This window comes from Acaromyces ingoldii, assembly GCF_003144295.1.
Source record: "Acaromyces ingoldii strain MCA 4198 unplaced genomic scaffold FA10scaffold_4, whole genome shotgun sequence".
NCBI lineage: Eukaryota > Fungi > Basidiomycota > Exobasidiomycetes > Exobasidiales > Cryptobasidiaceae > Acaromyces > Acaromyces ingoldii.
The window spans coordinates 1,515,765-1,530,391 of NW_020290250.1; the positions used below are offsets into that span (position 1 = coordinate 1,515,765).

The following is a 14,627-nucleotide window of genomic DNA, read 5'->3' on the forward strand; positions in this document are numbered from 1 at the left end:
GGGCGGCGCTTCCCATCCCCTGTCGACTTCGCAAGATGCGGCCTAGGGCACGATGAAGGGAGCGTAGAAAAGAGAGAAAAAACATGTCTTTGCAAAGGTCGGCCTATGCCTTCACCAAGCTCGCCAAGGGTGGCCCGCTTCGAGGCTCGCTTCGAACGTTGCGGTCAGGCAGCGCGCCGCTGCGCGAGGTGCGTGCATCGCAGCACCAGCACCCGCAGCATCGGCGTGAAGCAGGCTTCTTTACGCCCACTGGCCCCACGGCCCGGTCCGGAAAGGAGGGAGAGGAAGGTGAAGAGCCGCGCCAGCCCGAACGTCCCTCTTTCGATCCACAAAGACGGGTGTCAGACCGCGAGTACATGCTGCGCGTGGGCCGAGCATACGATCTCCTCCGGGGTACCATGCCCGAATTCATGCGCACAGGTCTGGTCGACTACGACTCGGCCTCAACCTCGTCCTCGCACGGCATGAGCCTGCTGGAGGCATTCACATTCCGCAGGCTGCTCAGCAACGATCGCAGCAACGAAGAGCGGCACAGCAAGGAAAAGCTGGGCGAGGAAGAGGATCTGGGCCTGGATCGCTTCAACCGGGCCTATCACCCGGCCATCCACTTCCGCTTCTGTGCCCACGTTCCCTCTTCACACTCGTCTTCGACAATGTCATCGTCGTCGCCCTCACTCTCGCCGTCAAATGGGGGTGCCCAAGGCGACGAGGACGCATCGCTGTCGTTCTCTGGACGCAGCCTGTACTTTGCGTCTGCGAGCGTGCTTCGCCACACCCTCAACGCCCTCTTCAGCGAGGCTCGCGTCGACGTCGAGCGCATTCGTCTCGAGAGAAGGGACGGGTCCCTGTGCAGCCAGGGTGGCGGCACCATGACTGGCGCAAGGAACCATGTGCTTCACCTTCGAGCCACATTCACGGGCAAGCTGCGAATGACAAGGGCGCCTCATCGCTACACGCTCGTCTTCAAGTACGACTTTGACGACGATACGGGTCTCATTTGTCGGCATACAGTCATGCGCATCGAGCCAGAAATTGGTAAGAAGGTGAGTGCTCAAAGATCCGGATTGATGAGCGATCACAACTACTTTGTGACTGACACGCGGCTCTACTACCGAAGCTCTGGGCAGGCTTGTCGACGGTGTGGCAGCGCCTTGCGGGCCTCGCCCCTCAGGAACCACATCCGCAGACGGCCCATGCGCACTGCAACGGACGCGTACGATATGTTCTAGAATCAGCGTCACCTCATCGAGGTGAGGTCCACGCCAGGCTGGTACTCTTGCCGAGAGCTGCACCGAGAGGACCAATCTCCCGTCAATCCCACCTTGAATCTTGATCCTTGTCGATCTGAGGATGTGGTCTCAGTCCGAAGAGATTCGACGGTCAAGGTGATCAGGTGGCTCTCCAAATCTCAACGTGAACGTCAGCTGCGAGTTCTAGTCTGTCGGTAACTTCGACTCCGTTGCAACAGGGCGTTCAAAACATTTCCTCGCAGCGAAAGCTCGAAATAGCGGAGGGTTCTGGTGTCAGTCGCTTTTCAAGGCTGGGCCAGCCTAGCAGCGCGCAAAATTCGCAGAAAAACATCTATCGATGTATTGCGGGGTCTTGCATTACACGTTGAGACCTTACAATCCTGTAAGAATCGCATGGACACGTTCTTCGATAACTCGATGCAACTAGGGCACGATGTCAGAATCTGTGGGTTAAGGACACTCCGAGATCTACAGCCTGGGCCCGCGATGGAGACCCGCCGTCGACGTGACGGCGTTGCTTCACATCGGCAACAGCTGCGTCTTCTCTACGTTTTACCTGAGGACGTATGCCGCTATCGGTGGCCAAGACGTCTCGAAGCTTCTTTGCTGGTGGTAGTAGCATTTTCTACAAGTTTCATGTCAGCTATCAGCTCAGATGAACTATCATCTATACGCAATAATTGGGGCTTCATTCTCATTCCACATTGACTCACCTGTATTCATGCTTTGGCTCGAAGGAATAGCCAAGATCTCTTCATAATGTCCGGATCGCTGTTGTCGTAGCCGTGAAAAATTCAGTACGACGAAGCCTCAGTGTCCAGTTGGGGACGACCGAGCGCTCTCGCCGCGTGCGGTATGCATGAGAGAGTGTCATGTTGCCGCCGGCAGGTGCGAGTCGAACAGAAAGTCGTCGAACCACGTCACAAAATCCCGCCCTACCTGTACGGAGGCGTCATCGAGCGTGGGCATGGTGAGCGCCTCACTACCTGCTAGTGGTGCCTGCTGCTGCGTAAGGGCTGGTGGCTTCAGGAGCGACGGGTCTGAGTTCTCTCCGTGCGACTGCTTGCCTTGGCCACTCGCGACGCTCGCCATGTGCATCGCAAAGGTGCATGGCACCTCAGACGGCGAGACCACAGCGGGCTGGACATGGCCGTGGGCGAGAGTATGAGAGGACGCGGAGCCGCGTTCTTCAAAGGACGACAGCAGCGCCGAGAGGAACCGTGCGTGGCTTTGAGGCGTGTTGTAGGCGGCGTTGTCCTGCGCAGCCGTCTCGTTGAAGGCGGTGACGACGCGCTGCACCAGGTCGCGGAGCGTCTCAACGGAGAGCCAAGGGGCGTGGTGGGCAATGCGGATAAGCTTGAAGGCGATGCAGCAGATGTACGATGCCGTCATAAACAAACCCCGTTGCCCATACCTGATGATCTGGACGTTGGCGGGGTCCACCAGGCAGGTGAGGTAGCCAATGACGGATTCGTAGAGGAAGAAAAAGGGCCTGTCAAGGGCTTCCAGCGTCCGAGGACATTTCTGCAGAAGCGTGGAGCACAGGACGATCTTTGCGTGTCTTTCATACACTGATGGAGAGCACGACGCGGGCAAAGGTCAGCAAGATAGCCACCAGGGTCAGTCAGAACAGAGGAGACACCCACGCTGAACCTTTTTCGACCTTGTTGACGTCGGCTCGGCGTGCGACCACGTCTTCGTCCACACGTCGACCTCCCACCGTATTCTCTTGAGACAGAGCTGTATCGCAGCAATGTCTACGCCCACCTTGCTGTCCTGAGTTGCTGTGGACCAGCCTTGCGAGAAGCGGGCGAGGAAATCTTGCAACTCCATCACGATTCGGCGCAGGCTTATCTGGCCCACAACGATGGCGTCGCCAGAGACCTTGTGAGGCGACAGGTGCCAGTCTGTGCAGTCGGCAAGCGCACCATTGACCGTTAGCGACGATCTCCGTCCAGTCTGGTGAGAGAGGGACTGCTCGATGAGCCAGAGGTTCAACCAGGTTCTAACGCAAAGCAAAGCCGTGGAGGCCGTCAGCGTCTTTCAATGGCACAAATGGCCTTGTATATGAAACTCACCTCTCTCGGATCCGCGCATTCCGGTGGCCGAGCTCATCGAGCGGCCCGACATTTCGAGACAAAATTGCCGAATGGAGGTCGAGCTCGGTGGCACATTTGATCGCCTCGCCGAGCATCGTCCACGAGTAGTCATTGGCCGAATCGTCGGTGCACGGATGGAACTGCACGTACAGGGCAAAGGCAATGACGATTTCGATGGAACAGTACCGGTCCACGATGACGATAGGACGGCACCGTGTCAAAAGATGATCCTGGAGTCGATTCGCAAGTCGGCAGGCGAGCTCACCCGAGCGATGCCACGCAGCCACCAAACAAACAGCGGTGAGCAGGGATCCATGATGGGTGACAAAGTCGTACGTGTGAATGAGGGGGTCTAGCATTGTGGCGATGGGATTGATGTGCTCCATAAAGAGGCGAAAGAGGTCACGAGCCTCTGACTCGGACAAAATCCCATTCGGCAGGGGTCCACACACCGACTCGGGTTCCCGTCTCGGCTCGTAGTGGTCGCGTGAGCGACGCATGAAGCCCCGCAACACGGCTGCTGGGCCTTCGTGCTGAGAGGCCGAGTCTTTGCGTACGTCTGAAGTCTCGGCCAGCAGACGGACGGGATTCAGGAGCTGGGGTAGGCCCATGCCGGTGTGGCGATCGGGCGAAGCGCTGCCGCCCCTCGAGGGCACAAAGAAGCCCAGGTGTTTGTCGTCTCCAATAACGTCGTTGTTGCCGCCAGCGCCGCTGGCTCCGCCATCGCTGCCATCGTCAGCTCTGTCCGTGGCCACCCAGGCTTGCGACAATGGTAGCAACACGTCTTCATCGAACGACGAGAGCATCTTTTTTAGTATTCGTTATCCAACCAGCCAGTAAGTGCCACTCACGAGAATCATGCGGACGACGAGGCGCAGGCGGCCGTCCGTTTGCCCACGACGGCTGACCTTTTCCCATGGGTGTCCTTTTCGACGCGTTTCGTACACAGTGCAGTCTCTTTCTCGCGCACCGATCGCAGGCTTGCCGGTGTGACGTGCCATCGCACCGGACCTTTGCGTCTCGGCAGGCAATGCATGACATTAGTCTCCGAGGGTGCGGCGGCGATAGGGCAGGACTGCCATGGTTCATTGTTGGAAAAGAAGTCTGACTCGGTGTTCTGTCGGGAGAGGACATCACAGGGGTAACGCGGCTGTGATCACCAAAAGGGCAGCGACGGCTTAATACGCGAGGTTGGTGTGGAAAGCGAGCAGCGAAACGCCGACAGCGACAGCCGCACACCGAAGGGGAGAGCGAGATGCGACGTGAGGAGCAGTTCTAAAGGCAATGAGATGGCAAGGGTACGAACTGCAAAAAGCGAGGCCGAACCAAGCACGCGGTACAGACACCCCGCACTCACTCATCGCGGGGGGTGGTGCAGGCACAAAGTACCCCACTGAATCTCGGACTTCGGCATGCCGGTGCCTGATTACGGCTAAAATCTGCGCGAACGGAAACAGTGCATTAATTCAATCGGCTCTCGATGCTCCCCCCTGCCTGGGCTCATGCAAACGCGTGTGCTACACTACACAGTACAGCACAAAGCTTGCCATTGTCCGCATGGAGCACGACGAGCCATTCAGAGTAATGACCTTCTCGCAGCTCCTCAGCTCTCAATTGGTGAGTCTTGCTATGGACGGGTGGTAGAAGAGAGCAGCAGCGCAGTCCGACGTTCGAGTGGTGTCACGGTACTTTTAGAAACTTCTTCTTGGAAGGCAGGCAGACATCATCAAGCAGACATTAATCACACGAGCGAGACTATACACATTACTTGTACAGAGGACTAAGCTAGAACATGAGAATGACATGAAGTGGTTGCAGGAACCTTAGAGCGTAAAGTAAAAATCGGGATGCTTGGTCCCCAGCTCGTCAAAGGACCTCAGACGGTCGTCCAAGGTCTCGTCGCTGTCGGCCCGTGCCCTCTTTTTCCGGTTCTCGTGCATAAAATAGAGGTCCAAGATGGCCACTAGCACGGTGAGGCCGATGAGGTTGCCGCACGCGCCAAGGGTGCCTCGGAAGTAGCGGGGCGAGTCGACAAAGGTATAGCCCGAGGCTAGGCCCCCGATCTGGCCGAACACGTTCTGCAGGGGGATGGACAGCGCACGGCGAGAGAACCCAACAGTGTTGGTGAAGAGAAAGGAGAGGGTGAGCGGGATCAGAGGCTGGACGCTGGCGTTGATGAGGCAGAGGGCAAACATCCGCACGCCAAGGCCATGGCTCACGCCAGCCAGGATGGCAAAACCGGCCGCAGACGACAGCGCTAGGCCCATGATCAGCGGGCCCCGCCACTGGAAGCGGTCGCTGACGATGCACCAAAAGTTGACCGAGAGAAAGCCGAGAAAGGCAATGGGGACCGTCAACAGCTGGCTAATCTCGGTGTCGAACCCGAGCCCGTTGACGATGGCCGGCAGGAAGTTGCCGTAGCCCGACGAGGACCAGATGACGCAGAAGTAGCACAGCCAGAGCAGGTAAGTCTCGGGCGACCGAAAGATGCTGAGCATGCCGCGAATCGTGAGCTTGGCGCCGGCAGTGTTCCGAGCCCGCATCGTCCTGGCGATGCAGAGAGCCTTTTCTTCCTCGGTGAAGAACTTCGTCACTTTTTCGGGCCTCGAGGGGTAGAAGTACATAAAGATCGGCCCAAAGACGATCGGCAGGAGGCCCTCGGTGAGAAAGAGGATCTGCCAGGGCTGCAGGGAGGCGTGGGTGTGCACCGAGGCACCATAGGCAATCAGCCCATTGAAGCTGCCTGCTAGGACGCCCGAGGAGTACCAGATGCCGGTCCTGGTGGCAATCTCTTCGTGCGTATACCATAGGGTGAGAAAGACGTTGTTGATCTGGACCAAGCCCTCGCTGGCGCCGATGAGGACGCGGAGCACCCGTGGCAGGACGTCGTTCCTGGACAGCAGCAAAAGGCACGTCATGGTGCCCCAGAACATGTTGGCCGCTCCGAGAATCGCCCAAGTCTCGACGTAGCCAATCAGGAGAGAGCCAACGGGTTGCATGACGAGGTAGCCGATGTAGAAGAAGGAGACGATGGAAGCGTACTGCAAGTTGGAGGCGTGGATGGCTTTTTGAAAACCAGCAATCTTGGCATTGCCAATGTCGCTGCGGTCCATGGACGAGAAGAAGTAGTTGAGGGCGCAGAGTGGCAGGATGAGAAAGTCGATCTTGCGTCGAACTCGTCTGTCCACCTCTCGCTCCTCGGGCGTGAGGTCTGGCAGTGGTGTGCCGACGTCGACAGCAGGCGTGGCGTCCAGCGTGGCGATGCGCTCTTCAGCGTTTCCCTTGCCCGCATACTTCTCGTCCATTTTGACACGCGCACGTAGGGATGGGCAGAGATATGACGATGGGGCGAAGACAAGAGGAGGAAAAGGCGGGGACGGTAAAGGAGCTGTGCAAAGGGACAGGGGACGAAGCGAGATCTCTATCGCGCGGCAGGTGTATTTATCACTTGTGCGGCGGAGAGCATCACCTACGTTGTGGGGCCCACTTGTCTGACATAGCCGTTCCAGGGACGAGATCAAGTCCGGGCCGCGAAGGGATGGAAGGGGTCAGAGAGCAATTTCGTCTGCCGCACCGGCCGTTGCGGCTCCTTGTGCGAAGACTTTCCCCGGGCTCGGTGTTGCGGGCGCAACACCGGTTCACGAAGCGACCGACGGTGTCGAGAAGGTGAAAGGCGAAAAGCGTGGAGAAGTAAGACCTGGCAAAATAGGAGCAACACCGAACACCGACAGGATCATCCGCACTTGCGCTTGGCCCCCCCCCCCCCCCGTCAATACCATACAAGCGGGCACTTCCCCAGTCTCCCTGCGTGCAGGCGGCACGAACGCGCGCCGAAAATTTAAGCTCAGGCGATCCGTATCGGTCTTCCGGGACGGCACGGTTTTGTCGGGCAGCTTGAGGAACCTGGAAATTTAAGAAGGGGGGGGGCTCAACCGAACGCTAGCAATCCTCTCCGCCATTGCAGTCATCCTTTGCACAATTATCGACCACCAAAACCACTGCCACAATGACGATCACCACCGCTGAGCATGAGAGGAGCACCAGCGCTGGACAGATCACGGCCATCGATACACGCAATGTAGCCGTGATGAAGGAGCTCGGCTATCTCGGCAAAGTGCCCGCCCTCTCCCTCTTGGCAGACCCACGGTTCAGCTACTACCTTTACGTGCCCAAGCGCTATGCCGAATTCACGAGTTGCCCCCTCATTGTGCTGGTCCACGGGAGCGGCAGAAACGCCTACGAACTGCGCGACTGGTATCGCGACTTTGCCGAAGAGCACGGCGTATTCCTGCTCTGTCCCCTCTTTCCCATCGGGTTTCTCGATGCAGACGACGCGGACAACTACAAGAACATCGCCTATCGAGGCATCCGATATGACGAGATTCTACTCCAGATGTGCCGCGAGGTCCAGAGTCGCTATCCTCGGGTCGATGTCGCACAGTTCTGCATGTACGCCTTTAGCGGCGGCGCGCAATTCGCCCACCGTTTTGCCTACCTCCATCCCAAGCGCCTCTCCACCCTACTGTGTGGTGCACCTGGCACACAGACCATGTGGGACGAATCTCAAGCGTATCCGCAAGGCACCCACGATCTCGTCACCGTGTTTGGGCGCTCCGAGATCGACTGGGACGCCCTCCGAAGGGTGCCGACCGTGTTCCTCTGCGGATCCGAGGACATCGACGATTCGTGGTGCAAGCTCCGTGGTCGACCACCGCTGGGCCCAAACGGACGGCTGGGGGCGTGCAAAAGGCTGGCCCGTTCCTGGGAGCTCCATGGCGCCAAGACGGAGTTTATCGCGATTCCCGGGGCCAAGCACGAGGAGCATAAGCTCATACCCACTGTGACGACCCTCTTTCAACGGTGGCGGCGATCACTGGAGACACAGGGGCCACACGAGGCGCAACCGGGCGAGGCGATGCCGCATTCGGCGATCTATACCATTCCTAGCCTCCCGCAAGAACCGCGACTGTAAATCTCTTCGTAGCAAAGGTGCAATAGGCCGGCGGAGCCTCGACTTTTGTCTATTGTTGTGAGGATACGCTCTGCTTGCATTTACCGTAGCGAACATTGCGCGCCTCGAATCACCTCTTACTTGCAACTGTACTGTACAGTGTGGGAGGATGAAAAGTCGTGCGTGCGCGGACGCGTTGTCGTTGTCATCGTCGTTGTCGTCGTTGTCGTTGTCGTCGTTGTCGTTGTCGTCGTTGTCGTTGTCGTCGTTGTCGTTGTCGTTGTTGTTGTTGTCGTCGTTGTCACGCTCTTTGTTCTTGATGCAACTCTGCCATCTTTATTCCCTTTGTTCTCCATGTGTGAAGCTCGTAATGACCTATAATCTGAACAGCATGAGAGCTGTTGCCCCGTTCCATCATCCCCCAAACTTGGTTCGTCAAAACTCTCTCTACAGCAAGCTGTTGGCAGTCATCTATCACCAGGCAGGATACTCTTACAAAGAAATTTCTGAGGCCAGCCGGATACCAGTCAGAACAATCCCAGACATCATCAGGCATTTTGAAGAGCATGGCACTGTCGAGTACCCCAAAAGGTCTGGCTGTCCAAAGATCATGTCCACATGCAGTGAGAGGGCTCTGCTCAGGTCCATGAGGGAGAACAAGGCTTCAAGAAAAAAGACAGCAAAACAGCTGGCCAGTGAGTACACAAACCAGACTGGCGACTCTATCAGTGCTTGCACAGTCCGCAGGATCCTCAATGCACACGCTGTGGGCAAGCATTGAGCCAGAAAGAAGCCAAAACTAACTGAGGTTCACTTGAAAGCACGGCTTAGATTGGCAAAAGAGCAGAAGGACTGGACCATCAAAGACTGGAGAAAATTTTGTGGTCAGATGAGACCAGTGTTGGTTGAGAGAAGGAAGGAATCGAGTGGGTTTGGCGCTCAGCAGGTGAAGCAGTGAAGTACGATTGCCTGCAAGACACAACAAAGAGCAGCAGGGTGTCTGTGATGTTATGGGGATGCTTCCAAGCAGGCGACAAGGGAGTGCTGGCCACTACCCCCCCTGGCTCACTGAACAGTGTGAAAAATACTGCCATCTGCTTCAGCAACGGCTCCTTCCTTACTGGAAGAGGTCCCCCGAGGGTACTACGCTCCAGCAGGACAATTGCCATATCCATACTTCAAGAATAACGCGCGCATGGCTTCAAGAACAAGGCATCAAGACCATGGAATGGCCAGCACAATCACCAGACCTGAACCCCTTCCAACATGTCTGGTCAGCGCTCAAATTTAAGATGCATGCCAACCATCCTGGCCTCTGAACCGCTGAAGGGACCCCCCGAACTGTCCTCACTTGTCAATACCTGCGCAAAGGATGCCTGGCGGTCGTTGGAGTCCTCTTTCTTCGAAGTCTTGGTTCAATACATGCCAAGGAGGGTGGCTGCTGTGATCAAAGCAAAAGGTGGTTCAACAAAGTCCTAGATCTCCCAAACTTTCAGGTTACCTTCTTCGTCTCATTCCCTACAGTGAACAATCTTTTTATCCTCATTTTGTATGGTAGATCTCAGAGAACGAGACGCTGAGAGATTCATGCTGAAAAAAAAATGTGAAATTTCTGATGACGATGAGACGATGACGAGTACGAATTTTGCCCCCCCCCCCCCCACTGTACTGTACAGTACATCCTCATATACACACTGCCGAAAGCAAGAGGCCAAACATTCACTCTCGAGAAAAATTTGATTCATGAAGATATTATGCTGCACCCCGCCGAAGTCCCTCTAGACCACACCCAAATCTTACAAGCCTCTTGTCTCCCCAAACTCACGAAACACCTCTCCTCCTACCTCTTTTCGAGGACGCCCCCGCCTCGTTCGGAGTCCTCGAGCTGTTAGTTTATGATTGCCAACAATGTAGGAGGGAGTCTAGATTGTGCCAGGCCAAGATTGTGGCCTCCATGAAGAAGCTTTGCCAACGGGTTTTACGGCAGTCGTGACAATCCTGCCAGCACCATTTCCAATCAAGCGCTGCACCTTTTGAGGTCCCGAAAGCACCATCAAATGATCGCCTGTTGCGGTGTGGAGAAACCGAGACCTAGAGACAAGAGCTTGCTTGTCGACGATGCGCCGAAGGGCAAGATTCAGCTCATTGATGTCGATGGAACGTGGCGATGCGAGGCTTGAGGTCTCGTCCTGCGGTCCTCCACCGTCTCCATCTTCCGAACTCGTCCTCGACGTATCCATCACGACATCGAGCGACCGGGTGCGCCTCTGATCGAAATCAATTTGTTGCTGGCAAGTTCCGACCGTCTTTGCACCTCTGCGTCCTGCTGCTCCCGAATGAGTCCGAAGCATGACCTGAGCTTTCAAAAGCTTATCCATGTCAACTCTGCTGTCTTGTTCTGCTGCTTGCATTCCCGGCATTCGATAATTGGACCGACTGAGGCACAGGCTCTCTGGCCGTTGTCGGCTAGAAGGAACTTCCCGACGAAGCTGGCCATGAACATGCTGAGCGGACGGCAGCGCAGTCGTGCTCGAAGAACTTTCATCGTGTAAGAGAGTGCCATCTGCTTTCTGTTCCTCAGAGCAGGACCGGCTGTCGTGATGTCGTTCAGACGAGCGAGAGCGACTGCGTTTCATAAAGGTGGCCACGGGATTCGCACCTTCTTCCTCAGGAAGATCGGCCCAAGAGACATGCTTGTAGGCGCTGCTATTTTGAGCGAAGCTCTGGACAGACGACGCCGAGCAGGGAGATGCAGCTCGGACAATCCCATCTGCTTTTCTCGTCAAAGCTGGCGAAGGAGGCTTGAGGATACCTTGGATGGAACGGTACGAATGGTGGTGCGGGGAAGCTGTGTGTAGGTAAAGGCTTGGGCTGCCATTGATGAGGATCGCCTTGACAGTGCGCGAGCGACGCTGCTGTATGGAGCGAGGATCTTTCTTTTCGTCAGCATTGCTATCATCAGCCAGCGGACAGAAGCAGGAGCTGCAAAAAGCTCGCAAAAGTTCGAGAAGCATGCCGGATCGATGAAGGCGTGAGTAGAGAGATAAGAGCTGCCAATGAAATCCCTTTGGCCACTACAGAGGCAGGATTGATTGAGGCCAAGAAAGCCCCGACATGCTGCACAACGCAGAAGGGAGAACCTGAGTGCCGCCCCGAAAGCGTCAAAAGCCATTTTGTTACATGAGCCTGTCAAAGAAGGACTTTGATGGTGAGTAAGGAACGACGTCTTCACTTTAAAAGTGGCTTGCCTGATCTCGCTGATCAACATTGATAGCAACAGTGATATCGCCCCTCCCCTTCAACCACCCCCCACTCCAAAAAACTCGCTTCAAAATCCCTTTCATCGGCTTCATCGGCTGAAAGGGCGTTTTGCAATGTCTGGCGTAGTAGCGCCGCTTTTGAAGAAATTGGCGGGAGAAATGGACTCGCCTCCGTAAAACTTGAAGCTGGCGTCGAAATGCAACTCGAGGCATTAGGCACCAGGACGCCAGCGCCCATGTCTTCGATTATGCTACTGTGGGCGAGCACGCGCCTTTGCTGCGTCTTGGCGAGGATGCCGCCCTTCTATAAAGTTGGACAGGCTGTCTTGAACCCAAAAAAGAGCCAACTCTCTCAACCACCCTTCGATGCCTGCTAGCAGCCTCACCTTTCTTGCAGGATGTATGGTTACTTGCTCTTCTACTACCTCATCGCAGCAGGGTCATGGGCCTACGACTTTGAAAATCAGTCCTCAGGCCATGCGATACTCTATAATATCAGCTCCCTCGGCCAAACCCCGAGGAACGTCGACGAGCCTACGAAAGTTCACTACGAGCAGAAGATCGACATCAAGGAGCCCACAGACAACCGGCGTGGTAGTGTCTTGACGCTCATGAACGGCAATATACATTCGATTGGAAACGTCGGTGGAGTCAGCGCTCTCGGGTGGAGCGGCACCCGCTACAACGAGACTGTCGGACAGCCGGCGACCGAGAACCACGGCCTGTCGGGGGTATGGCTCGCGTTCACTTCCTCGCAGGCCATCGCAGGGGGATATTCGCTGACTTCCAAGGGTCTCACCACGTCGAATAACGTCAATGTGGGGAACGTGACGCTCCGTTCCAACTTTACCCTGGCTCTTCCCGAACAAGAACAAGGAGAGGAAACAGGTCGACATCATGGCAAGACAAGGTCAGCCTCGCAATTGAGCTGGGGGGGCAAAGGTACGAACGAGACGCTCGAGAGTAAGGAAACGGATTCGCGAAGCCGTTGGACTTTTACGTTCTCGTTGCCTAATCCGAATTGTCAAGCCTCGACGAACGAGAACGGTGAATGGACGATGACATGTGTTGGCAGGGCATAGGTTAGAAGAAGACCCTACAAGATATCTAGGCCTTACACAGAACAACAGTCGTCGCTGAGCATGTCGCACCAAATGTACAAAGCATGAAAAAAATATTGAAACCTATCTACAAGAAAGGCTGTGCCTACAAATGTGCTACAGTAGCCCCACAAAGAATCACCGTTTCCTACAGCTATGGAAAATAAGTAACACCCTCCGCGCATTTTGACCATTTCGAAGTCAAGCACTCTTACTCATTTTACTCTCGTCACAACCAAGCTGTAGACCTGAGACCTAGCATGAAGCCTCCTCTCACTCTATGCAACACCCACTGGAAGGGAGAGAGCCTGGAAGAGGCGTGGAGAGGAGTTATCGAGGAAAGAAGACAGGACTGTAAAAGTAGGGAGACGCGCCGAGGGTGTTACTTTATTTTCCATAGCTGTATATTGCGGAGCCTGCTTCGAAAGGTTGATGGGCGCGCTTTCGAAAACTTAGGCGTCTGACCAGAGGGCCGCTAATCGCGCGGAGGAACGGTCGCCTCCACCTGAGCTCCTTCATCCATCAACATGAACGCAAAGAAGGCAGTTGCTATTGTCGGTGTAAGTAACAGATATGTGTGTGCTACCGAAGTGGGAGTTGGGTCTGACGGCAGAAATCACTCTTCAGGCTGGCCCCGGTCTTGGTGCAGCGCTGGCCGAGACGTTTGCGCGAGCGGGCCATCCCGTTGCGATTGGCGCGCGCACGCTGAGCAAGCTTGAGACCCTTGCCGCATCAATCAACGAAACGACGCAGGGCAGCGGTAGTCCCCAAGTCAAGGCTTTCTCAGTCGATGCAACAGACACTCGATCCGTTAGAGACTTTGTGAAGAAGGCATCGGGAGCGTGGTCGGCCGACACACATCTGCACATCGGCGTGTGGAATCCAAACACGGGCTTCGGCATCCGTCCATTCCAGGAGTGGACCGAAGCGCAGGTCAACGAGGCGCTGCAGGTGCAGGTGTAGGTGTTTTTCCCTTGAAAAACCTTCAGTGCACTGATACGAGCTTTCCCTTGACGCAGCCTCGGTACCCACGCCTTCACGCAGCAGTTTCTGGAGACCCTGGGTGAGCCCACATCGGACATCTCCGCGCCCTCTCATCGGGCCACACTCCTCTACACGGGCGCGACAGCTGCTCACAAAGGGGCCGCTAAATTTGCGGGCTTTGCCGCTGCCAAGGCCGGTCTTCGCATGCTCGTGGAGTCGCTTGCAAGGGAAAAGGGAAAGCAAGGCGTGCATGCCTGCCATATCGTCGTTGATGGGCTCATCGACACAGAGCATGTGGCAAAGGCGATGGGACCTGCCTCTCATCCAAACCAGGTGGGTGCGGACTGGGGTCGTGCTGAAGGCAGATTTTGACAGGCTTGCAATTTTCAGCGCATCAATGTAAATGATCTCGCTGCGCAGTTCTACCACATCCACCAACAGCCCATGAGCGTCTGGTCTAGCGAGCTTGCTGTCAGGTATGTTGTCTGTTGCGAAGAGCAAGGCCTGCACTCAGCTAACTATCACGGGAACATAGACCTTTCAGTGAACAGTGGTAGGGAGCAGTGGTTCCTCTTCTGTACGAGAGCAACAAAAAGTCTAATCCTTATCCACATGTTGAGGCTCGTGTGCAATAGGTCATGGTTATACACAAGCGGATGTAACGGAGACGATATGCACACGTTTGCACGTTCGCGAAGTGTTGCAGATATATGGCCAGGAACGGCTATTCGCTTCTCTCGACGAGCAGTCGAGGCTTGTTCGTCAGGAAGCTCGGGAAGCAGCACAATCTGACAGTGTAGTGGAAGCCTCTTACCGCTTATAAGGGCTTTGATGGCTCGAAGGATCTGTTAATTAGCCGAAGACCCCAATCCTCCTCCACAGCATCGTCTTTCTATATGACGTTGAGCCATTTCGTATTAAAACGGCATCGCTGCCGGCTCTCCACATGATAATCATACATTGGCTGGGGTCATTGGTCTCTT

General features: G+C 55.7%; 6 protein-coding genes across 6 annotated transcripts; 4 read left to right on the top strand and 2 right to left on the bottom strand.

Annotated features, from left to right (window-relative positions):
• Positions 1-83: 83 nt before the first annotated feature.
• On the top strand, positions 84-1,333 carry FA10DRAFT_287361 (hypothetical protein; the record flags this gene model as incomplete). Its single annotated transcript, XM_025524139.1, has 2 exons — positions 84-1,043; positions 1,118-1,333. 2 exons carry the CDS (start codon positions 84-86, stop codon positions 1,331-1,333), a joined length of 1,176 nt encoding a protein of 391 aa, XP_025376694.1.
• A 787-nt stretch (positions 1,334-2,120) lies between these two features.
• Positions 2,121-4,155, bottom strand: FA10DRAFT_287362 (hypothetical protein; the record flags this gene model as incomplete). Its single annotated transcript, XM_025524140.1, has 3 exons — positions 2,121-2,821; positions 2,897-3,255; positions 3,329-4,155. The coding sequence occupies 3 exons, from the start codon at positions 4,153-4,155 to the stop codon at positions 2,121-2,123; spliced, it is 1,887 nt and encodes a 628-aa protein (XP_025376695.1).
• A 968-nt stretch (positions 4,156-5,123) lies between these two features.
• FA10DRAFT_268042 (MFS general substrate transporter) lies at positions 5,124-7,033 on the bottom strand. Its single transcript, XM_025522152.1, has one exon. The coding sequence runs from the start codon at positions 6,652-6,654 to the stop codon at positions 5,173-5,175; it is 1,482 nt and encodes a 493-aa protein (XP_025376696.1). The 5' UTR covers positions 6,655-7,033; the 3' UTR covers positions 5,124-5,172.
• Positions 7,034-7,327: 294 nt separating this feature from the next.
• On the top strand, positions 7,328-8,643 carry FA10DRAFT_268043 (hypothetical protein). The gene has a single exon (XM_025522153.1). The coding sequence runs from the start codon at positions 7,356-7,358 to the stop codon at positions 8,319-8,321; it is 966 nt and encodes a 321-aa protein (XP_025376697.1). The 5' UTR covers positions 7,328-7,355; the 3' UTR covers positions 8,322-8,643.
• Positions 8,644-11,958: 3,315 nt separating this feature from the next.
• On the top strand, positions 11,959-12,729 carry FA10DRAFT_261302 (hypothetical protein; the record flags this gene model as incomplete). The annotated part of the gene is made up of 2 exons (XM_025520069.1): positions 11,959-12,502; positions 12,683-12,729. 2 exons carry the CDS (start codon positions 11,959-11,961, stop codon positions 12,727-12,729), a joined length of 591 nt encoding a protein of 196 aa, XP_025376698.1.
• Positions 12,730-13,117: 388 nt separating this feature from the next.
• Positions 13,118-14,344, top strand: FA10DRAFT_146438 (NAD(P)-binding protein). Its single transcript, XM_025518074.1, has 5 exons — positions 13,118-13,220; positions 13,288-13,619; positions 13,680-13,977; positions 14,035-14,120; positions 14,180-14,344. The coding sequence occupies exons 1-5, from the start codon at positions 13,188-13,190 to the stop codon at positions 14,199-14,201; spliced, it is 771 nt and encodes a 256-aa protein (XP_025376699.1). The 5' UTR covers positions 13,118-13,187; the 3' UTR covers positions 14,202-14,344.
• The last annotated feature ends 283 nt before the right edge of the window (positions 14,345-14,627 follow it).